The sequence below is a fragment of the Hydra viridissima genome, unplaced genomic scaffold (genome assembly GCF_058129835.1).
Source record: "Hydra viridissima isolate aposymbiotic clone 2 unplaced genomic scaffold, HvirCarnegie_v1 scaffold_10, whole genome shotgun sequence".
Taxonomy (NCBI): domain Eukaryota; kingdom Metazoa; phylum Cnidaria; class Hydrozoa; order Anthoathecata; family Hydridae; genus Hydra; species Hydra viridissima.
Genome location: NW_028324309.1, coordinates 1,720,898 through 1,732,286, shown reverse-complemented (window position 1 = coordinate 1,732,286; position 11,389 = coordinate 1,720,898). Strand labels below are relative to the sequence as shown.

The 11,389-nt window shown below is 30.0% G+C and overlaps 2 protein-coding genes across 6 annotated transcripts; both read right to left on the bottom strand.

The window, feature by feature from the left end:
* Positions 1–323: 323 nt before the first annotated feature.
* On the bottom strand, positions 324–6,178 carry LOC145192909 (tartrate-resistant acid phosphatase type 5-like). 4 transcript variants are annotated; one of them, XM_090100340.1, is made up of 9 exons: positions 6,054–6,178; positions 5,109–5,295; positions 3,574–3,820; positions 3,103–3,178; positions 2,866–2,931; positions 2,595–2,742; positions 2,390–2,496; positions 1,887–2,159; positions 324–885 (listed from the first exon to the last, which is right to left on the bottom strand). In XM_090100340.1, exons 2-8 carry the CDS (start codon positions 5,268–5,270, stop codon positions 1,892–1,894), a joined length of 1,074 nt encoding a protein of 357 aa, XP_089956466.1. In that variant the 5' UTR covers positions 5,271–5,295; positions 6,054–6,178; the 3' UTR covers positions 324–885; positions 1,887–1,891. The 4 variants fall into 4 exon arrangements, with proteins under 4 accessions (XP_089956466.1, XP_089956465.1, XP_089956468.1 ...); XM_090100339.1 differs by having other exon boundaries at positions 5,444–6,060; XM_090100342.1 differs by lacking the exon at positions 1,887–2,159.
* On the bottom strand, positions 6,131–11,091 carry LOC145192908 (ATPase WRNIP1-like). Of its 2 annotated transcripts, XM_090100336.1 has the most exons (7): positions 10,364–11,091; positions 9,035–9,232; positions 8,670–8,869; positions 8,352–8,512; positions 7,249–7,440; positions 7,039–7,118; positions 6,131–6,760 (listed from the first exon to the last, which is right to left on the bottom strand). In XM_090100336.1, exons 1-7 carry the CDS (start codon positions 11,003–11,005, stop codon positions 6,482–6,484), a joined length of 1,752 nt encoding a protein of 583 aa, XP_089956462.1. In that variant the 5' UTR covers positions 11,006–11,091; the 3' UTR covers positions 6,131–6,481. The 2 variants fall into 2 exon arrangements, with proteins under 2 accessions (XP_089956462.1, XP_089956463.1); XM_090100337.1 differs by lacking the exon at positions 7,039–7,118 and having other exon boundaries at positions 6,255–6,760.
* Between the last annotated feature and the right edge of the window lie 298 nt (positions 11,092–11,389).

The following is an 11,389-nucleotide window of genomic DNA, read 5'->3' as shown; positions in this document are numbered from 1 at the left end:
AAACAAAGAATAAATTAACTAAGACATTCACAACCTTTTTTCATAATGTCATCTCATTATGAAAATGCGCAAAAATGGAAATGAGCCAGAACCCTTAAGTATAGAAAAGTATCAATGAGCCAGAACCCGCTTTTTATAGTAGTGATATCTAAATAAATAAATTTATTTAGATATCCCTAGGGAGGCAAAATTAGTGAAAATTCACCAAAAGAATAGCGTCTTTGGGAGTACAGAAAACAAGCCACGAGGTTTTACTTAAATTTGTCAATTTTTAGCTTTTTTTTTTAATTTTTTGTTTTGCTTGGCAAAGAAAAGAATAACAATTATTGTACGAGTTTCTTCAATTTTCATAAGATAACTCTCAGATATATATTTTCTTCTTATAAACTCTTCATAAATATCTAAGTACAAAACCTACAAAAAAAAAAAAAAAAAAAAGAATTTACAACACAATTTACATGCTTCCGTGTGTTTTAACAACTAAATCTTATTTCAAATTTGACTGGGAAGTTTAATCGAGGGAAAATTTAATAATATGAGTCATTTAATTCAAACCAAAACGATTTAACGTTTATCGGTAAGATTACATAAGAATTAAAATAATTTAAAAAAAATTTTGTTAATGTCACTTTGTCAAATTTATCGCACATTGTAATCTATACAAAGATTTGTCAGGATTTAAGCAGCATTTGTAAAGAATACTCCTTGGGGACGGGAGTAAACTATAATTGTTTCTGTAATGGGTTGGGTGAATAAATGTAATGTCTTGGTTTTAATGGCATAGTGAATTGAAATGACGTTTTACTGTTTTTATGGTATACTCTGATTTTCATCTTTTTCGACGTTGCACAAGCCACCATAAAACCATTTTGGCCAAAAGATTTTCTAAAAACATATCGTGAAAACGAATATAAAAATGTTTATATTACTTATTCAGAATTAATATATAAATGTTTATGCCATTTATTTTAAAAAGAAAAACTGTTAATGTTATTTGTTAAAAATCAATATAAAAATGTTTATGTGTTTTAAAAAATTTTCTAAAGATTTTTTGCTTTAAAACACAAATTTATACAAATAAACCTTTAAATTGAGAACTACTTAAAACTGATTACCATTATGGGAATACTTATGAAAACAGTTCAGCAATTTGGTTCATTTCATCATTAAAGATCATGAAGATCATGAAGAGGTCTTTATGAATTCAGAGTTAAGTTGTTAGTTATATGATGTTAAGATTTTTAATGACCGTGTTTTAAACTTTAAAATTTGTGAATTTAAGTATTTTTAAATTTTAAACAAAAACAATTGAAGATTTGCCTTTTGAAAGTTCTCAGCTTTCAAAACAGCTTTCGATAAGTCCGAAAAAATGGTTTAAAAAAAAACTCAAAACTTTGAATTTTATATCATCGGAGTTAGAATAAGTAGAAATAGAATCTCATATTTAAGAGTATTGTTAAACAAAACTTAATAAGTTTCAAGTAATTTATACACTCAATCTTTGATGTTTGTTCTGGCCATGCCACTAGATAGGAGGCCATAAATCCGAGACTCATGAAGTAAAATCTGTATGTGGTTTTAAAGAAGCTTAAGGTACAAGCGATTCCGAGATGGATTTCCTTTTTTCTTTAACTAAATTTTAACATTGTTGCTATTTTAAAATTTACAGTTTGGTTAACCCACTTTATATTTTTAATGAAATTCGTTTAGACATTTCAGGTTAGGTATTCTGTAAATTAGTTTCAGTTTTCTGTATGGTTTTGTGTGCGGTGTATTTCGTTTTTGTTTTTTTTGTTTTTTTTTCTGCAATGGATCCAACCGTTTTGTTTAGTTAATTATGGTTGCGAATGTCGGTGTCTACTGAAGTGATGAGAAGTGTAAAATACCTCTTTTAAAGACGATCTTTCCTAACCACCTCATCAAGAGGATTTCGACTCTCATTATAAGAAATTTCGCTCAAGATCGGCATCCTCATATCCACCACTTGATTGATTCCATAAATGAATTGCTCAGCAAAAAAAGCTTTTGGTAACTCAATATTTCTGGGTAATATGAAAACTCGGTAGAGCTTCTCAGGAACATTATTTGTCGCCAATACTTCTAGCAATCGATCGTTCATGCGAGCTAACATAAAGCCACCATATAAACCATGAGCAAACCTAGAAGCATATATCTTGCTTTTCTTATATTTTCTAATGTCTTCTGCTGACTTTATTTAGTAATTATTATTTCTGATCTTCTTGCTTATTTATTCTTTTTACTACATTTTCTGTTTTTTATAACTAATATTATTATTTATTATTATTTTTTATCATTGTTGCTATTTTTATTATCATTATTATTATTATTACTATTTTATTACTATCAAAAGAATATTTTTAAGCCATACTTAAGTGAATTTGGTGGGAGTTTGTCTTTATTCGACATCCGAGGGTCAACAAAATTTCCACTGCCGCTCACAAAATAATGCACTGTAGAGCCGTCTTCTTTTATATGCTAAAAACAAAATTTTCGTTATAAAAAAACAAAATCATCAAGTTGACAAAACGAAAGATTGTAAGTGCAAAAATTTGTTGTAAAATAGAAAATGGTACCTGCAGGTTATGATCATGTCCACTAAAGTAAGCAGTGACGTAATATTTTTCTAATAAAGGTTTTACTTTTTCTATCAAACATGGTGTGTTGCCATGGCTGCTAGCAGAGTAAATAGGGTGATGGCCGCCAACAATTAAGAAATCAGCTCTATTAAAATAGACAACGTTTTTTTACAGGTGAGATTTTGTTCTCTTAAATTTTTACGATCACCTTCGTTCCCAGTTTTTTTGAAGAGTGACATTGGTAAAGTAACTTTTGTTTTATACTCACGTTGACTGTTGTAATTCCTTTGCAAACCATCCAAGTTGAACCTCTGAAGGCGGTGAACCACTTCTTCTAAAATCGTTACAAATTTAATACAAATACAAATGCCTTGTTAAATATGGTTTCTTCTTTTTTTTTTTTTTTTTTTTTTTTTTTACATATTTAATACAAATGCAAATGCCTTGTTAATAAAGATAAATAAATATAAATAAAAATAAATTTTTTTTACACAATTAAAACTACCTGTTATGCCAGCACAACATTGTAGTGTCAATCATAATCAACTGAAGGGTCTTGTTCGAGTTGGGCAAATTAAAAACTGTCAATAGAAAGTAATATCCGATTATAAGATATTTTAAATTTACTGTAAATTTACTATAAACAAAGGTTTTTTTTCGTAAAAATGTTTGGGTCAGCCTATAAATAATGTCGGTAGTTCAGTAATTTATTTATGAATAATTTTAATGTAATTATATTTTTTTTAAAATCACATCTTAAATCTTAAGAATTGATTTGAGTTTTCATAAATTTTGAACAATATTTTGTTTTAAAAACAGTCGGAAACCATTTCTTACGGAAAGATCTAAACTACTCATCGGCCAACCGTTTAGTAACATTAAGTAACCTTACTATTACCGTTACTAAGTTACAAACCGTTACTAAATTACTAAGAGTTACAAATTTTTAAACTTATATAAAAAACCTACAAATCACCTTTTGTATAAAAATAGTCAGGATAGCGCCATTTCTTTGATTTCTTTGTATAAGCTATTTGAGCTGAAACATTTTGTGCGTGGTCGTGATTTCCAGCAATCATATACCAAGGAAAGTCTAATGATTTTGCTGCATAAGTTAGTTCAAACGTTTGGTGGAAGCGTGGATCGTCAACATTTCTTACGCCAGTAAAGTAAAAATTATCACCAAGTCCCATCACGAATTTACATTTTAGTTTGTCTGACACCTTTGTAATAAAATATACCAATGAGAAACAAAGATTAATGTTAAGGGAAATGTTTGCAACTAGTGTTACGTAAGCAATTACCAGCGTAGGTAAGAAATTAGACAGGCCAAATAATGGACTATTTTTATCCGTTACACGCAAATTTTGTAAACGCTTCATTTTTAATTTTTTTTTGAGTTTTAGGAATTAATATTATAGATTTGCTAACTATACTTTCTTCAACACACACGTACACATACATAAAAAAAAAAAAGAAAGAAACGAAACCATAAAAATAGGTTAGAGGAAAGAAAAGGTTTCTACCTTATGAAATGGATGATTCAATGCGGAAAAATATTCCGAACTTTCTTGAGTTTTAGGATGTAACACGGTAAGAAACACAGGTCATCCATGTCTGAACTTTAGAAAATGCCTTTAACCAGTTTTTTAAAACAGTTTATCCCTCACCCTTAAACCCCTCCCACCCATAGACTCCCATCCATTGACTAAGTTCTGGCTATTTTTAACTTACTGTATGAAATTATAAGATTTTTTAAGACCTAAGAAAGTTTTACACAGAAAATGTAATTGAAAGTGCACATACGTTATATTGTTTGATACGACATACTTGGTTTATTTATTTAACGTTATATCCGGAAAAAAAAAACGTATCTCGAGAATAACGATCAGGAATAGGTTGTGATAATTAACTTAGTTGAACGCGTAAACTGCATTTTTTAAACGTTCATTTACCGAACATTCCAATTTTACTATGCTAAGTAACTCAACTAATGCTCAAAAACGCAGCAAGTCTAAGGAAGCTTTGGTCTGCGCGTTTACAAAGGTCGTAACTTTTAATGACTCGTCAGACAGTCTCTAGTTGTTGGTACCTGTTGTTTTCACTTCCTTTCACTTTTTTTAAAGCTTACTTTTAAGAATAGTTAAAAATAATTGTTTGGCTGTCCCAATCAATTTCTCATTATGCGGAAGTCTGAAAGATTAAGTTAAATTTTGAGAGCGAGAAAAAAAAATTCAAACGGATAATCGAACTTAGGCAATTTTAAAAAAGATTTCCGAGAAAACTAATGTTCTTAATGTCTGAGATTTTAAACGCTTTATTGTTGTTAAATGTGGGATGTGGAGTTACTGAGGTTGTCGAGGTGATTTAAAATGGTAAATATGTGGTTATATAACAGCACGGTAATTTTTTTTTTCAAGAAAAAAAAAAAGAAAAAAAAAAAAAGAAAAACAAGTTAAAATAGTTTTACTCTTTCAAAACTTATAAAAAGTTTAAAAATTCAAAAAGTACCTTTGCTAATAAAGAAGCGACCTTTTTTTGAGAAGGTGTTTGATAAGGAGGGCGAGGTAAACCTCCTATATCGCCAATAACTAAGAAACATATTTCATCTTTGTTGCTGGTCACTTGAACTATGTAAACAAGAATCAGTAGCTTCCAACTGCACATCATCATTAGAATCGATCCATCTCAAAAACTCCTATGAAATATAATGCGTGACATCATATAACTTATTTTTATGAACCCCGGCGAACAAAGCCATTTTTATCTTCGCTTCATGACATCAGATGTTATATTTCCTAAGCAATAATTTTCTAAAAGTCTCACGGGAACAGAAAGTATAATACCCGATTAAAAATCTCAGGAACGGGTAGTATTTATCGATTAGCTAAATACCATCAAGCGGATGACCGCACCGTTACTTAAATCCCGGAGAAAATCTAAACTTTAAAAGGGTGCTAAAGTTTTACTAAATATACAGAAACTAAATAATATCAATTGTAACTTATGTAAAAATGATGCGCATGCGTTCGCAGTTCTTTATTCTGAAGGGGAGATACTAACCAATCAAAACACGGTCGCTTAAACAAATGAGGAAGGCATGCTGAAGTTATTTGTTTTCACTTTACAGCTTTTTATTTGACAGAAAACGTTTTTTAACTGAATGAAAACAACAATAATGGCTGAAAGCTTTTGCAACAGTTTTTTGGAACTATTTTGATCGCTATGATTATGTATGTATGTACCACATTCATAAATTAACATTTAAACGAAAACGTCAAAACGTTTTATTTTGATTTCCTTTTAAAAAGATGTTGGAACATGTCGGATATAAAAACAACATTTTGTTTCTGTCTTACTATTGTAGGCGTCATGTCATCGTAACCACGTTTCTCTCTTAAAACAGCGTAGTAGCAAGATGTAAAAAACTTTTCATCCAAACAAAAAAATGTTTACCTGTCGGTTTTCAAAACCTTTTTATCGACAAACTTTAAAACACTTAGAAATGTAACTGAAACAGACGAAACAAAGTCTAACCCAAAAATAAAAACTTCAATGAAAAAGATTAATGAATTGCGACATGTTAGCTAACAAGTGTAAAGAAAACGTGACACAAATAATCCCAGAAATCCACTTTGCGTCACTAAAATTTAACAACAAATATAGTTTTCGCCAAAAAAAATCAAAGACGAAAACTTCCGATTCAGTTTCTCGTACTTAAGATGGCGTGGTCGACGTATTTAGCCCCCTTGAAACAACGCAAAACAGTTTTCACAAAAACGAAACTCTCTCTAAGACTTTGCGAAAGCAGTTTAATATTTCAGCTTTTTTTTCAATCGACTTGGGTGCATTCAAGTTAACGGCAAGCGTGCCGCTCTCCTCCGCTAAGTCATATCCGTCGTTGGAAAAAAAACTTTCCCAAGCATAGATTTTGGAAGGTACTCTTGCGTAGAATCTTCTTTAAATAATGGGGTGTATTTATAGTCTTTACCATATCCAAGTTTTTCCATCAAACAGGTGGAAGCATTACGTAAGTGCAAAGGAACCTCTGGTTGGGAGCCGCTGTAGTTTTTGATAAACGCTTTTGCACTTTTGTATGCTTCGTAAACAGCGATACTTTTCGGGGCTTTCGCAAGGTAAGTTACAGCTTGGGCGAGTATGACCTAGAGAGAGAAAATTCTCTTTAGAAAACCAATTTTTTATGGCAACCAATGAGTATTTAGTAATAAAAAAAACAAACTAAAAGTGAATTATCTTTTTTTAAAATTGTTTTCGAATCAAAATAAACTAACATCCACCTAGTAAATGACAAATATATAAAAAATAAACACCGAGCACAAAACATATCTAGACCCAAATATTTGGCAGTCAAATTTGTCATAATTGCAAGTCCTGCCTAAGTTTATCGGTATTAATTCAAGTACAGAGGATATTATCTTACGTCGCACTCTGGCATCCCTATGAAGTGACAAGCTTGATACGCAGATACAGCTTGCGGTAGAGCGTTGGGATCAGCAAGGCCTATCAAACAAATCAAAAGACGGAAAATTTACATGTGTTTGCTCCCTAAGCAAACAAAATATCTTATGACGTAGCACAGATAAAAGACGGATTGTTTTGGACAAGATAATTTTATCGGATTTTAAGATACCTATATCTTCACTAGCAATGCGGACCAATCTTCTTGCAATGTACAACGGCATCTCTCCTCCTTCAAGCATACGTGCTAACCAATAGATTGAGGCATCGATGTCTGAGCCGCGAATACTTTTATGTAGGGCGGAGATCAACTCAAAATGTTGGTCTCCAGCTCTGTCGTAGTTTACGCAACAACGCTGTAATTCTGAAAGAAACATATCAACAAATAGCTACAAGATTACAATATTTACAATAATACTACAGTATTATCATACAATAACTGAATAGCTAAAGCATTAAAAAAACAACTGAAGCGTGTTTTCGTTGCTCTGTAGGAAATGTAATATCGAAGTATTATTATGACGTTTCGCTTTTGTAGTTGCCGGAAATAAATTTTTACGCAAATCCTCAGGATTTTTCGTTTTGCTTTGTGTTTGCCTTATAGTGTTTGAAATTTATGCTGTTTCTTCACGAGACAAAACTTTTGCGTTATACTTAGTCTAATGTTCAATTGCTTTCCCATTTCATTCTCAGTTTCATAACAATCCGTTTTCTTATCGTAGTTTTTACTTGGATGCCAGCTTACCTAGTGTCACATAAGATTAGTGTGACATAAGATTAGTGTGACATAAGATTAGTGTGACATAAGATTAGCCTTTTGTGTGAGAATAAGATAAAGTATAAGTTACGTAACAAACGTTAAATTTAAAGTATAAAAAATAATTTCAATTTTGAAATGTAGAGAATGGCATAGATATTGATTAACACAAAGTAAAAAGAGTGTCACAGCGAGCTTATTTTAATAGATGAGAGAGAATGACTTATTAACTGCTAAAAGAATAATAAAAGTTTTTCTAAAGCTATTTAAATTAAAATGTATAAAATATGACTTCCTGATTAGAACCTGTTAAAATAAGTTCCAAAAAGTTATTTTTGTATGAAAAGAGCTCAAAACAATACACACTCACATATAGCCTTTCATCAAAGAAGTACCCAGCAAATATAATTACCTTAAGTAGGCTTACTCTGAAAGAGATTTCATACAAAGTAATTAAAAAAAAAACAACTTTTGACCTACCACCTGAGAAACTAAATGAAACTTCCTAACATTCATACCTTCTTTAATGAGTTGACATGATATAAAGGATTCTGTTTGAGAATCACCAGTTTTGTTCATCTTTGCTTGTAATATAATATCGAGCTTGTTTAATGCACACCGAGCATCACCATTAGCATACTCTGCTATTAATTTTAAAGCACCCTCTTCGAAATTAAATCTTGTAAGAAAATTATTGGTAAAAAAATAAAATAAAAAAAGGTTTGAAAAACTAAAAAGCTAGAAATTAAGCCAAGACTTTTTAAGCATTTTCAAAATACGAAATATGAAAATGTTTGTGGCAAAAAAGTTAAACATGAATCTTCTTTAAAAAATACCTTCCCTCTCTTTGGTCTGCTGCATTTAACAAATTCATCACATCAAGCAAAATTTTCATTATTGTCTCAGTCTCTAATCCATGAAACACAACAACATGGCATCTACTAATAAGAGCATTGTTTATATGAAACGAAGGGTTCTCTGTGGTTGCTCCAATCAAAACAATTGTCCCATTCTCAACATGAGGTAAAAATGTGTCCTAACAAAAAGCAGCACTAATCAATTTCATACAAGCAAACAAACAAAAAAAACTTAATTTTATCTAAATGCTCTACTTATTTGATCTATTTATTGGCTGAGCACAACAAATAATATTTTGATTTTGTGCAAAAAAAAAAAAAAAAAAAAAAAAAGCAATTGTTACCTGCTGCATTTTATTGAATCTGTGAATTTCATCAATGAAAAGAACTGTCTTCCTATTGGTTAGTTTCTTTTCATTTTTTGCAACTTTAACAGCCTCTTTTACATCATTAATGCCAGCCATTGTTGCAGACAAAGTTATAAACCGATACCTTGAATCTGACTCTTTGCATCTTTGTGAAATGATGTGAGCCAGACTGGTCTATAAATTTATAACAGTAAATAATTAATAGTTATAAAAAAACTATAACTGCTGTAGAAGTTTTTCTAAATACTATAACTTTGCTCGTAGATTACATCCATGTTGCTTTTTTTTTCTTTCTAAATACTATAACTTTGCTCGTAGATTACATCCATGTTGCTTTTTTTTTCTTTCTAAATACTATAACTTTGCTCGTAGATTACATCCATGTTGCTTTTTTTTTCTTTCTAAATACTATAACTTTGCTCGTAGATTACATCCATGTTGCTTTTTTTTTCTTTCTAAATACTATAACTTTGCTCGTAGATTACATCCATGTTGCTTTTTTTTTCTTTCTAAATACTATAACTTTGCTCGTAGATTACATCCATGTTGCTTTTTTTTTCTTTCTAAATACTATAACTTTGCTCGTAGATTACATCCATGTTGCTTTTTTTTTCTTTCTAAATACTATAACTTTGCTCGTAGATTACATCCATGTTGCTTTTTTTTTCTTTCTAAATACTATAACTTTGCTCGTAGATTACAGTTTTTAGAATGAACTTCTACAGCAAAAGCAAAACTACTTTTCTAATGCCATTAAATTGCTTAAAACTATTCCTTTATGCTGATAATTTTTTGGGGCAATTATCAACTACAATTTTTAATATTGCTGTTATATTATTTATGAAAAGAGAAAACCTGTAAAGAAAATGGTTTAATTTTACTTCCATTAATTAATTTAGCTGACAGAGATATTCTCATAATAAATGGAAACATGAAAGAGATTAAGCACCAGTTAATTGAGCTGAAAGTTGAAGTTTATCATGAATTATTTATTCAAAATTAAATATATAAATTAGTTACTCAGCACAAACTCTTGTGTTTTTTTAAGTTTACTTTTAAATTTTTAGTATTGCTATCTGTTTGTAATACATACATACATACATACATACATACATACATACATACATACATACATACATACATACATACATACATACATACATACATACATACATACATACATATATATATATAGAGAGAGACAAAACATATATTATGTATAGAATATATAAATCAAAAAAGTAAAAGATATTACTTAAACATAAAAAATGTAAAAACAAACCAAGAAAAAAATAAGAAACTAACCTTGCCACATCCTGGTGGTCCCCATAAAATCATTGATGGTATTTTATTACTCTTAAACAATTCTTTTAACAAATTTTGAGCACCAAGAGAGTTCTGACCATAGAAAAAATCTAAGGTTTGTGGTCTCATTTGTTCGGCAAGAGGAATATCTCCAATTACAAGATATTTTGATCTACCAAAGTTTTTTTCTCTAACAGTTTTTTGGGGTTCTAATGAAACCAAAGAATTTTGATCTTTTTCATTATCAAATTTAGTTTCTTCTTGATTACTGCTCCATTCTTTAAACTCTGATTGCAATGGGGTATGATTCTCTTTTTCTTCATTTGAGGAAGAAATAAACGAAGTATCCTCTGTTATTGATATGTTAGGGTTGTTATTGGAATCTAAGTTATTTATGATGCAAGGACTTAATGGAGGTAAATTGACTTTTTTTTTTTTAACAATTTCAAGTTTTTCATTAACTTTCCTTTTAACAGGAGTTGTTTTTTTGAAAAACGAATTTTTATCTGAAGAAAAAAACGAGGAACTTGTGTGCCTTAAGATGGGTTTTTCTTTTTTTTTTGGATTTAAGCATTCTTCTACATGCTCTTCGATATCACTTTGCGCTACACTCTGAAAACAAATAGGACACTCAGCTGACATTTTTAGTTTATTAAAAAACTTTTACAGCTTTGTAATGCCATTTTATCAGTTCACTTAATATTCTGAAAAAAAAAAAGAATCATCATAGACATAAATTTATATCTTAGATACCTGCCTTATAAGATATAAGGTAAAAATGACACTTTTCTCTACTTCACTACAATGTACTTTTTTTTTATAGCATATTATATTGAACAAACACTCATTTTTATTTCTTGTATATACAACATAACTACTTTTACTTACTACTACCTATATAGCTGCTATATTTCTATTTTATATTTATACCATATACCCTTTGCAAAATTTGTTGTTACGCAGCTACATAATTCTAAGTTTATTTTTAAAATGCGCACATGGTTTTGTTTCTTAGACATTCGTTTA

Excerpts from the sequence above, each read along its gene's own strand:
- LOC145192909 (XM_090100340.1), bottom strand. The coding sequence starts at position 5,270 with ATGATGATGTGCAGTTGGAAGCTACTGATTCTTGTTTACATAGTTCAA. Across the intron at positions 3,179-3,573 it reads TGACTATTTTTATACAAAAG|TTTTTAATTTGCCCAACTCG; the intron begins GTGATTTGTAGG and ends TTCTATTGACAG. Across the intron at positions 2,160-2,389 it reads CTCCCACCAAATTCACTTAA|GTTTGCTCATGGTTTATATG; the intron begins GTATGGCTTAAA and ends ATATGCTTCTAG.
- LOC145192908 (XM_090100336.1), bottom strand. The coding sequence starts at position 11,005 with ATGTCAGCTGAGTGTCCTATTTGTTTTCAGAGTGTAGCGCAAAGTGAT. Across the intron at positions 8,513-8,669 it reads GCAGACCAAAGAGAGGGAAG|ATTTAATTTCGAAGAGGGTG; the intron begins GTATTTTTTAAA and ends TTTTCTTACAAG. Across the intron at positions 6,761-7,038 it reads TAGGGATGCCAGAGTGCGAC|GTCATACTCGCCCAAGCTGT; the intron begins GTAAGATAATAT and ends TTCTCTCTCTAG.